Below are 12,590 nucleotides of genomic sequence, written 5' to 3'. Positions count from 1 at the left end.
TTCATTATATATTAGGTCCCAAACCTTTTTCATCTTTTCGCAATCCCACCACATGTGGTAGAGATCCCCATCTTTTTATTTACATTTCCAACAGGCTTTATTGTTCAATTTATACATTTTGGCCAATTTGACCGGGGTAATATACCACCGGTACATCATTTTCCCCAAATTCTCTCTTAAGGTTGACCATGCTGTAAACTTCATCCCTTCGTTCCATAGTTTAGTCCATTTATCGTATTCAGTATTATAGCCAAAATCAACAGCCCACTTTATCATAACTTCTTTAACCATCTCATCCTTAGTATCCCATTCCAGCAGGTAATCGTACATTTTAGACAGGAGTTTTGTTCTGCTTTCCAAAATGTCTATTTGATATTTTGACTTTTTCTCACTGAATCCCTTTTTTTATCCTCTTTTACTAAACCATTTACCTGATGGTATTGTAACCATCCTGTAAGCCCATCTTTTATTTCCTCATATGGTTTAATTTTCCACCCGTACTCTGTTTTCACTAATATATCTTCATAAGTTATTCTCTTTCCCTCCATATTTAATTTTTTAGTTATTAACACATCTGTCGGGGATAACCACCAGGGTGTAGTTCTCTCCAGCAAGTTTTTTTTTTTGTCCCATACGTCGTATAAGGCGCCCCTGAAGATGTGGTTTGGAAAACCTTTGTGTATTTTCACCTTGTTGTGCTATCGATAAGAATGCCATCCATATCTATTATTATATCCTTCAAGGTCCAATAAATGAATATTTTTTAAAATAATCCATTCTTTTATCCAGCATAAACAAGATGCTTCATAGTATAACCTCAAGTTTGGTACAGAGAACCCTCCTCTCTCCTTATCTGTCAATAGTTGACATTTAATCCTAGGTCTCTTTCCTTGCCAAATGAATCTTGATAGAGTTTTTTGCCAATCTTTAAACTGGGATGTCCCTTTGATCACAGGTATCATTTGAAAGAGAAACAACATCTTCAGTAAGATACTCATTTTAATTGCAGCTAATCTTCCGCTCCAGGATAGCTTTAATCTGTTCAAAATGCCCAGGTCCTTTTTAATCCCTTTCCACACTGGCGTATAATTACCACTAAATAAATTAATATTTTTCATCATTAGCCAAATCCCTGAATATTTTACTTTTCTCACCGCATTAATTCCAAATTTTTGTTCCAGTTGTTCTGTCTCATTCTTATCCAGGTTTGTAACCATCATTTTAGTCTTTGTTTTATTTAACTTAAATCCAGATAGTTTACCAAATTCCTCTAATTTCTCTAATGCTTTCCCGACACTTGTTGGTGGTTCCTTTAAAGATAAAACCAGATCATCAGCATAGGCCTTCCATTTAAACTCTGCCCAGCTTTGTCAACCACTTGGAGGAGGCAGGTGGGGTCAGAGCCACAAAAGTCAATTTGCCAACCTCTACCTTCATGTACATCACGTTTGCCTTTTTAACTGAAGGAACTGCTGCGACCTTTGCAAATTACTGCATCAGCTGTGCCCAAAGTGCCAGAAAGCATATGTTGCAACAAAAAAGAAGAAAAGTTTTCAGAAGGCCTAAATGGTTGACAATCATATAGCAGTTTGTTCTGCTTGACTGCTGTCTGACATCTAGTGTAGTCATTTATAACTGTACGCAGCTTAGGACAAAATAGCTGCCTTTGTGTTCTTTCCACACTCTTAAGAGGTGTAAATGGCTCCCTAAACTATGGAATAAGTCCCAGTTGTCTGTAAGGTGATTGGTTATGACCTTTTGTATTCTCAAAAGTCATTCAGGTGCATTGGCAAGGTTCTGTTTTTTGTTGGCTTTGGTTTTGCTTCCCTGTTTCCTCTTTTGTCACATTGCACCACTTCCCAGGTGATGCCTTTATGAACTGGTCCCAGCTGAGCACTGTCAGTTAGACAGGAAGATGGTGCTCATGTACCTTTGTCGCTGATGATTTTTCAACAGAATTGACCATTGATTGTCTCTTCCCTAATGCTACATTTATTGTAAAAGATGGTTACATGGCAATGTCAAAATGCTAGAAATGTCTGCTATGATCATTTGCAGATGCTCTTTTATTAAGGATTAGTAAAACATGTATCACTTTAAGGGCTTTTGTATACAGATGGAGCCACGTGTGTTTCACCCTTTACCTTGTTATGCCCTGTACAAAGAGGCTGCACTTTTAATGAATCCTAGCTTTCAGAGTTTTTGTTTTATGCTTAAATTTCGGCCACAGGGCAGCAGTTGAGACTGCCATGGACAGGCAGAATATTTATTTATTTATTTGCATAATAGGTAAAGGTAAAGGGCCCCTACCGCTAAGTCCAGTCGCAGACAACTCTGGGGTTGCGGCGCTCATCTCGCTTTACTGGCCGAGGGAGCCGGCATACAGCTTCCGGGTCATGTGGCCAGCATCACTAAGCCGCTTCTGGCGAACCAGAGCAGCGCACAGAAATGTTGTTTACCTTCCCGCACTTTGACATGCTTTCGAACTGCTAGGTTGGCAGGAGCTGGGATCGAGCAACAGGAGCTCACCCCATTGTGGGGATTCAAACCACCGACCTTCTGATCGGCAACCCCTAGGCTCTATGGTATAGACCACAGCATCACCCGCATCCCATAATGTGTATATTGCCCAAATACCATAGATTCCGGCGTATAAGGCGACTTTTTAACCCCAGAAAAGAGGTTTAAAAGTTGGGGGTCGCCTTATACGCCGGGTGTGGGTGGCGCAGAGCGGAGCCTGACCCCCGCCCCGCCCCAGTTGCTGCTTTGGAAGCAGCAGCAGCGAGCGACAGGCTCAGGTGCGCACCGGGCGGCTTTCTCCCGGCCTGGAGCTGCCCAGCATATTAGGCGACTGGGCTTATAAGACAAATCCCCAAATTGCAGCTGCTAATTTGGGGGGTCGTCTAATGCGCCCAGTCACCTAATACGCCGGAATCTACGGTAATAATGTCCTCTGAGTGGTAACTTTTTATAGAAAGAACCACACTGTTCCAAAATGAGCCCACATTGCTCTATGAACATAGGGATCATGCTTCATCTGATCGTCTTAAAGAATAAAGGTTTACACTCTCAAATTTTAGGATGTTGTATGCATTGCAAACAATTACCCCATTTAAATAGGCTGCATCTGAGGGACAGGTGAGAAAGCAAGAGGCGCAAGTACAGCTTGCCTCCTCCCCTTGCAGAAGGGTTGCCGTCTGCCGCCATTCCACAGGGCCACATTGCAGGAGAGATGAGCCACAGCAACCACCTTCGGCTGCTGAGCAGCGACTCCTGGCCGTGGTGACAGTGTTCTTATTATTCACATCATCATCCCCTGTGGAGAAGCAGCCCAATAATCGTGGATCTCTCTCCCTTTGTATATTTACCTAAGAATCTTACCAAAGTATTTTAAGTAGTTTGCTAGACCTTTGAGGGCCACATTTAACTTCATCTTTTTATCTGGAAATTCAATTTTTTATTTTATGGGTTCTTTCTTTCCTCCTGTTGTGCTCTGTATTCAGAATTTAATTTGTCCTTTGGCTGTGGTCTGCTGTTGGCATAAAAATCAAGCTCAAAAGATGTCCCACAGAACTATTGATTTATATCACCTTGATTGGCAATTTTCCCTTAAGATGATTAAAATTTCACTTTATCTCTTAGGTCACTCTGGAGTACAATAAACGCTTATCAGCTGGCCTGCAGTAACTGTGTGGAAAACTCCACCTATGTTTTGTTCAGCAACAAGATTACATTTTTAATGGACCTGTTGATGCACCAGTTAATGGTATGTAATGCTTTAACTTTGAATTAACTGTGTTAGTGCCATAGTGGTGACTAGAAATACCTGATATAACTGGACCGCTTACATTGTGGATGTTGTGTTTCCTTGATTTTACCAATGTGATGTGCGGACATTCGTATCTTCCTCTAAAAAGTAAAAGGGAGCAGAATCGGGAGCTTGCAATTTTGCGGAAGGAGGGGCTCAAACCACAACCCCATCATCTGTAAAGTAAGAGGCAACATTTTAGAAAAAAGGACATTTGCGTGAGGGGACTTATTCTTATTAATAATAACACTAATTACATTTATCAGTTGGTTTATACAGTAAAAGTTCTCAAAGCAACTTGACAAGGTAAAATACAGCATATAAAGCAGTTTATACCAATGAACAATACAAAATGTGTAAATTGCTCACCCAACAACATATTAATAGCAATAATTCGTACCCACCCCACAATAGATGAGCACCACCATAGGAGACAATACAAATTAGCCTGGGTATACAATAAAAGTCCTCGCCTGTTGCCTAGAGGCTGACAAGGATGGCACTAGGCATGTTTCCCTGGGGAGGGCATTCCACTGACAGGGGCCCCCACTGTGGTCAGGGGTTGAAGCCATCTGACGTTCACTGCTTGCTGCCGCATAACTTCCCTCTAACTGCTTCCACTTGGTCCAGCTAGGGGATAAGTGGCAAAAGGAGACACTCGGTAAGGAGACAAATGTTTAGGGGCAGGGGTGCATTCGCCTGAAAGAACGCTAACGTCCGCTTTGTACATGTTGGGTTTGTTGCCCTCTCACGTGGTTGAAGTCTTGGAATTCACATGGGCTATTCTGCATTCTGTTTTTAATACATGAAAATGCATCATTCTGCATCTTAACAGGTTTTGCAAATCGGGGGGGGGTGGAAGAGAAAGACAGATACATTTTAATGGGGAAACTTTTAACTTTCACTTAATTTCAGATGTCATTAAATATTTTATTAGAAACTCATTTTTAATTCATAGTAACCTCCTTATCATGAGATATTTAGTCTAGGACTGCTACTTATAAATGGTGTGTATATGTTTTCATGAGCCAAGCAGTTTGTTAATTGAAAAGTTATGTATGTGCCTTGAATAATTTACATTGCACAGTTAGAACCAACACACCATAGGACAGTTGACAAACACTTAAGAGGAAGCCTTCGTTGTCAACAAAAGGAACCTGAACGCAACTTGTAAATTCTGTTTTTCATTCGTCACATGGTCATTTGCCTTCCTCCAGCTCTTTCCTGGAAGAACTGAGGTATACAATTTGAGCTTGCTTCCACTTAGCTCTCCGTTGTACGTAGGAAGCCACAGTATGGTTGTACGTCCTCTGCTGAATGCACAAGATACTTGTTTGAGCAATTAAAGTATAAAAGAGGTCCACCAGCTGTTAATATGGTTTGATGTCAAAGGCCTATTCCTGGGCTCAGATTTCATTCATTATAATTATTTCTCTTTTGCATCTGGCTTGGGCTGGTGAATCTGGGGTCCCAGTAAAAGGCACATAGTTCCCATAAGCCTGAAGTCATTTCCTTTCCAGGAATAGGCATTCAGACCCTTTGTTTAGATGAAGAGGCAAAACTCTTCCACTCAAAAACGAACTCACGCCAGTTCCTTCATCAAGAATCAGCCTCAGTGGCCATAACCTTTTCCCCAGATGGGCCTAGACCAGGGAGCTTCCACAGATTTGCTTACATCAGAGCAGCAGATCCTGTGGACCATTTCCAACTTCTGACACTTGGAGCAGCATCCAGTTATCTGCTGGCTCGTTGTTTTCCTTGACTCAACAGTCCTCTTTTCGTCTAACCACTTTAATGCTGACATTTTCTATATCAGAGACATGCAATGCAGTCCCAAGCACATTTACTCAGAAGCAAGCCCCTCTGTGTTCAGTAGGTCTTATGGCCCAGTCAATGTATATTGGATTGCACCTTTATCCACTGAGACAAAAGCGTCCACTGGAATGAATGCCTGTAGGGTTTTTGTGAACTTATTGCTGAAGGGAAAGTTTAGTGAAACAAATCAGTGAATGTTCTATTGTGTGCATGAATTGAGCCACTGAGTGTCCCACATTTCTGTAATATGGATTATTGCATAGAAAATGGTGTCAAGGTGTGTTTTTTTCTCTAGTGAAAGAATCCAATAGATTGTAAGAGAGGCTCACTTGTTCTGTTTGAGCAGTAAACTTGAATTGTTAATTTATAACAAGCAGTTGCATCCTATAAAATTTATAGTTACTTTTTGACATTTTCCCTAGAAAGATGTGTGCATTGCATGATGAAACCTAAAAACTTAATATTTTTAGCAGTGTCTTAAGTTGGGGGGAGGTGGTGGTGATGTATTTCAGTACAAATTCTTTTGTGTTTTAAAAAATAGACTCTATGGGGCAGGTTGAATTAATTTATTAATCAAGTGCTCTCAGATAGATCTAATGAGTGTTTCCAAATGTCTTTGGAAACAACAAGCTGAGCAAGTTAGCAAGCAATCTGAGCTTGCCTTGAACCTGGTCTTAGGTGCTTTTGTTCATTCAGTTAGTTGCTTTCCTTTCAGAAGTGTCACTGCCACCGTGGGTTAAATGTTCCCACCACATTTACTAAGCACCAGATTCTTGCTTCCACTGCCTCTTATGCACAGTACCTATTCCTGAACTATATCCAAATTATGGACAAAACCACGCATGACTAGCATACATTTTACCTTGGATTGCATTAATCTAGGAATCTTAATTATTTAGAACAGTTCCTGCAAGATTGGACTTTCCTTCTTTTTATTCACTATGAAATAATGCATTCCGTTATTTATTGATGGATTTGATTCACTTTATATCCGCCCTTCCTCCCGAAGGAGCCCAGGGTGCCAATGTATCCCCCCATTCCTCAAAGACGCTCAGGACGGCATCCACCGTTTTCACTCCTCTTTGTCCCCTCCTTTCATTTTATCCTCACAACAACCCTACGAAGGAGGTCAGCCTGAAAGTGACAAGCCCACGGTCAGTGGACTTCCCAGTCCTAACGTGACATTCGTAGTCATGATACTACAAAGAGTCACAGTCTGGGATAATTTGAATTTCAAATTTGAGAGCCATCTTGGCAATCCTTTATAGTGCAAAGTGTCAGATATGAATACAACAACAACAACAACAATCTTTATTACGGTCCAGAGACCAACAAAACATTACAAATCAATACAGAGTTCATACAGCCTACCTCCAGGTTAATCAAGCACTTTGTCTGGAATATAGGGCTCATTTGTTCTTGCAACCACCGATAAAAACTTTGCCACTGCCAAAGTTCTAGCTCTACCGGTCTTCCAGTAGGAACCTGACATAGTGAGCCTCTGACTTTCCCGGGAAAGGCACCAGCAAGGGTAGTATCAATTCAGCCCTGGCCTGCTCATACTTCACACAATGTAACAAAATATGGTTTATGGAATCGATGTCTTGAGGACACGAGCAAAGTCTGTCCTGGTAGGGAACTCCTCTCAACCTACCATCCAGCACTGCAGAGGGGAAGACATTCAGTCTGGCCTTGGTAAAAAGCCTTCGATAGTTAGGTACTGTCAGGTTTTTGATGTAAGATGTTAATTCAAAGACATACCCATATTGAACTCCTGCTGCCAGTGGACTACAGACTGCATGTGATCGAGATCGCAAGTCACTGTGTGCATTGTCCCATAATCTTTGCTTTAAAGCCTTTTGGGTGCCTTAATAGCCCAGGTAATACAGTTGGGGGGGGGAGACAGACCAATAGAGGTGGCTTTTTTAGCCATGGTTTTCTGCCATTTGCTGACAAATTCCTCATTGGTCAAATGTTGGTACAGACCCTTCCCTAGATTAAACACTGAAATCCTGAGCCAATGTCTTAGGGCAGCCCACCACGCTCTAGCTGAAATTGGACATTCACCAGCTTCCAACAAAAGTATGGAGTTGGGGACGCAGTTAGGTACCTGCAGCAGAGATCGTATAAATTTTGCCTGAAAGCCATCTAGCTTTGGCAGGTCCCCATTATGCCAGACATTTGCTGCATACAGGAGTTGGGAAACGGGCTTTGCGTTGAAAACCCTTAAGGCTGCTGGAACATATTTGCCGCCCTTTGTGAAGAAGAATCTATGTATGGCTAGCTTTGTAATCTCCGCCTTTTGAAGGGAGGTTTGCCAATGGTGCTTCCAAGATCTTGTATGATGGAATGTGAGCCCTAGGTAACTGAAGTATTTTACCTGTTCAAGGTTATGGCCATCCAGCACCCATTTAGACTGGGAGAATCTTCTTTCGAAGACTAAGATTTTAGATTAGAAGACTAATTTAATCTAATCTAATCTTCTTTCGAAGACTAAGATTTTAGATATGAATAAAACATTAACAATAGTAAATAAAATGCATTGATTGCTAGTTGTTTCTTGTTTTAAGTATCTCTCTGTTTGTAAACTCTCTAAGGAGCATCTGATAATTATTATTTTTTGCTTTTCCTTTTTTGAGTGGCCTTACAGCTAAAGGAGGGTGAATTCTCTTATTGCCACTGCATTTTGTAGCTTCAATTACTTGAATGGAGATGCTTATGTCATATTTCAGATTTGAATAAATTATGGAGCAAAATGTAGACCCTTAAGGAAAGGTGCTTTTATCAGCCAAGTAATGGCACTTGCATGTTTGACTCTGCAACAGAGGGACTTGCTTTAATACTGAGGCTTACTAGGCTTTTGTCCTCCTCTGGGTTATTTCTTCTTTTTGTCTGTCTGGAGGCTGAAGGACTGGAGCTGTCAGGAGCTAAAAGCTTTGTTTAGTCCCCAGCCAGGTAACACCAGTCAGCTTTATCTTCCCTTCCACCGCCCTGCAATTGGCCTCCAGCCTGACCTCGCAGACCACCCACCTTAGGAGGCAGCGCCAGTCGCTCCATAGCTTAATTGTTCGGTTTTGTAAGGGACAAGAGAGAGAACGTCAGCAGTATTTACTGCAAATACTTTCCAGAAGTGCCTCTTTTCTCAAAACGTTTCTGTTCAGGCAAGCCCAGAGGTGTTTTAAAGTCTGCAAAAACCACAGCACCACTGCTGATGTTGAGAACGGGGTTCAGACACACCAGGAATGCCATGATCAGAGATAGCAGCACAAGGTGTACAACACCCCTTGGTGCGTGTCCCCCGAGGGCACCCACAGAAAGACAGGTTCTGCTTTGGAGAGGAAGGGCAGTCACAAAATATTATCCTGTGGCGTCAGCCAAGAGATCCTTAAGGTCATCCTGCGGAATGTTTGGAAAAAATTTAAACCAACAACATTTTTGCTCTTTCCGTGGGTCTGCAGTAGATTGTACGTGGAAGGCTTGATAGTGGGTGAGAATGATAGATAGATGATTTGAATGTTTCATTATAGGTTGCCTACTTGTCCCATATTTGTTTCATTTTTTTTAAGTTTTAGATGTTGTAGCTTCTTCACTTGCAGTTTGGAGCTGAAAGCTGTAACTCGGGAGAGTATAGAGAAGGGATTTATGTAGGCAGTAAATTGGGAGTTTGCGTGTTGCCGGGAGGGGCTGGGGAGTTCTTCTGGCATGCATTTTGTCAATTGTAGAGGTTTTCCCAGCAAAAGCTAGAAGGTAAGTGGGAACTGTGACTTGGGCCTGAGTCTCCCACTCCAAGAAAAATTTCCTTAATTTTGTTTATTTAACTGCAAACTAATTGGAGTCTCTTCCTCCAAGTCCCACCGTCATCTTCGATTAGAGAGCCTACTCGGTGATGGCACCTCATATTTAAGATGTCCTCTGTAGACCTGGTTCCCACTCTACTGCCTTTTAAATGTCAGTTGAAAAGTTATTTTTGTGCCCCCGGGCATTCTAGCACACTGAGAGTTTGATGGTTTAATAAATGAACACTCCAGTTTTTGTGTGTTTTCATTCTGACTACAGAACTTTATTGTACTGTTCTGTTCTTTAAACTGTATGCTAAATTATTCAGTGATAACATGTTTAGATTTAAGCTAATAATAAAAGTAAGGCCAGATGTCTCTTAGGACCGCTCTCATTCTCCCCCCCCCCACACCCATTGCTTTAAGATGTAAAAAGAGTCAGTGGGTACCATTTTGATACTTTGATGACTGTTTCAGGGAGTTTGTGAACATTTTAGTTTGCTTTTTGGGCCAAGAACTGTATCAGAGGATTCAGATATTTTTTCTTTAAAAGAAATTTTATTAATAAATAAAGAAGGAAATACATTATCATAAGGATAATTAAATTCTGATTCCATATTAGTTCAGGAGGTGTGAATTGGGTCAGGTTGATTAAAAATGCAGACTGAACAAAATTCCCTTTCCCTGCTTTGCAGCAGGATTGCAGATTCATAGGGAAAACTATGAACATTAAAGCTGCATCTTGATCAAAAAGCAGCAACAGGGACATCAACAATTCAAACAGAAAAATTAAAATGGTCGTTTTTTGTTTTTGTTTTGCAAAGTGCTACCTCACAAAGTGTTGACTCATGCTAATTTCAAAAGAATGTGTATCTCAACTTTATATTCCCTTGGGTTTCAATTGAGATTGTTTTGCACTGTCCACTTCCAGGCAGGATGACGTTCAAAGAACAGCATCCAGTGGGACAATGGTGAAGAGTATTGGTGTGCTCCTGTGTTTTAATACTACTACCTGTTTACAACTGTGGGAGCCAGTAGCATTTTAAAGAATACTAGCCTTTAAAGCAGGATTGGTTCCCCAAGCACAAACAGCTGCCCTCCCCAGAGCTGCTCCTTCCAGCCCACAATAGCAGTTGTGCGGCTGCCTTTATTGCGGGATCCATTCAAGCACTGCAAAACTGTTTCTCCTCAGCGCCTGCTCAAGCAAACTGGTTATGCTCAGGGGCTAGTTGCCACCAGCCAGGTACACAAAAGCCAAAAGGACAGGTTATCTCTAAATTCTGCTGCAGTTTCTCATCATCATCATTATTATTATTATTATTATTATTATTATTATTTGTAAGCAGGTACTGTATTACGACTTCAAAATTCAACAAGAAAAAATGTCAAACACAATAAGATAGTATAGGCAAAACTGTTCCTTCCACTGCTGAGAAGAATTGTTTGTGCAAGGAGCACAGTTGTTGCCCAGAGTTATCCTGCCTGGATGGCGGCTGCTGTCCGTCATTCTCAGCTGTGGGTAGAACATGCTAAGACAGAGCAGGGCTGGGGCGGGAGAGTGCTAGAGCTCTGCCTGGTCAAGTTGCATGGAATCAATTTCAATCCATTACCCCCGAGGATGTGGACAGGCTGCTTGGACGCGTGAAACCAACCACCTGTCTCCTGGATCCTTGCCCATCCTGGCTAATAAAAGCAAGCCGGGAAGGGCTGGGCGATGGGCTCTGCGGGGTGGTGAATGCTTCCCTCTGTGAGGGAGCATTCCCAGATCCGCTGAAGGAGGCGGTCATCAAACCGCTTCTTAAAAAACCATCTTTAGACCCGGCCAGTATGGCCAACTATCGCCCAGTCTCAAATCTTCCATTCTTGGGCAAGGTGATTGAGCGCGTGGTTGCTGAACAACTCCAGGCACGCCTGGAGGATGCGGACCATTTGGATCCCTTCCAATCGGGATTCAGGCCTCATCATGGGACTGAAACTGCCTTGGTCGCGCTGGTTGATGATCTCCGGCGAGCTAGGGACAAAGGTGAGAGTTGTTTCCTAGTTCTGCTGGATCTCTCAGCGGCCTTTGATACAATCGACCATAACATCCTTCTGGACCGTCTAGGAGGGCTGGGAGCTGGGGGCACTGTTATACAGTGGTTTCGCTCCTTCCTCCTGGGCCGTGTTCAGAAAGTGGTGGTGGGGGATGAGTGTTCAGACCCCTGGGCCCTCACTTGTGGGGTGCCTCAGGGTTCCGTCCTCTCCCCCATGCTTTTTAACATCTATATGAAGCCGCTGGGAGAGATCATCAGGGGGTTTGGACTGGGTGTCCATCAATATGCAGATGATACCCAGCTCTACCTCTCTTTCAAATCAGAACCAGTGAAGGCGGTGAAGGTCCTGTGTGAGTGCCTGGAGGCGGTTGGAGGATGGATGGCGGCTAATGGATTGAGGTTGAATCCTGATAAGACAGAAGTACTGTTTTTGGGGGACAGGGGGCGGGCTGGTGTGGGGGACTCCCTGGTCCTGAATGGGGTAACTGTGCCCCTGAAGGACCAGGTGCGCAGCCTGGGAGTCATTTTGGACTCACAGCTGTCCATGGAGGCGCAGGTCAATTCTGTATCCAGGGCAGCTGTCTACCAACTCCACCTGGTACGCAGGCTGAGACCCTACCTGCCCGCGGACTGTCTCGCCAGAGTGGTGCATGCTCTAGTTATCTCCCGCTTGGACTACTGCAATGCGCTCTACGTGGGGCTACCTTTGAAGGTGACTCGGAAACTACAACTAATCCAGAATGCGGCAGCTAGACTGGTGACTGGGGGCAGCCGCCGAGACCACATAACACCGGTCTTGAAAGACCTACATTGGCTCCCAGTACGTTTCCGAGCACAATTCAAAGTGCTGGTGTTGACCTTTAAAGCCCTAAACGGCCTCGGCCCAGTATACCTGAAGGAGCGTCTCCACCCCCATCGTTCTGCCCGGACGCTGAGGTCCAGCGCCGAGGGCCTTCTGGCGGTTCCCTCATTACGAGAAGCAAAGCTACAGGGAACCAGGCAGAGGGCCTTCTCGGTAGTGGCACCCGCCTTGTGGAACGCCCTCCAATCAGATGTCAAAGTGATAAATAACTACCTTACTTTCAGAAGACATCTTAAGGCAGCCCTGTTCAGGGAAGTTTTTAATCTGTGATATTTTAGTGTATTTCTGGTTTTTGT

The 12,590-nt window shown here is 43.1% G+C and overlaps 1 protein-coding gene across 1 annotated transcript in view; it reads left to right on the top strand.

The window, feature by feature from the left end:
• Positions 1-12,590, top strand: part of SCAPER (S-phase cyclin A associated protein in the ER) — a 211,624-nt gene that overhangs the window by 147,510 nt on the left and 51,524 nt on the right. The window contains exon 25 of the mRNA XM_081925815.1: positions 3,643-3,766. Coding sequence (XP_081781941.1) covers positions 3,643-3,766 — 124 coding nt within the window. The remainder of the gene's footprint in view (positions 1-3,642; positions 3,767-12,590) is intronic.

The sequence above is a fragment of the Podarcis melisellensis genome, assembly GCF_964234715.1.
Source record: "Podarcis melisellensis genome assembly, chromosome: 9".
Taxonomy (NCBI): Eukaryota; Metazoa; Chordata; class Lepidosauria; order Squamata; family Lacertidae; genus Podarcis; species Podarcis melisellensis.
Note: the sequence above shows the minus strand (reverse complement) of the source record. Positions and strands in the feature narration are given on the sequence as shown.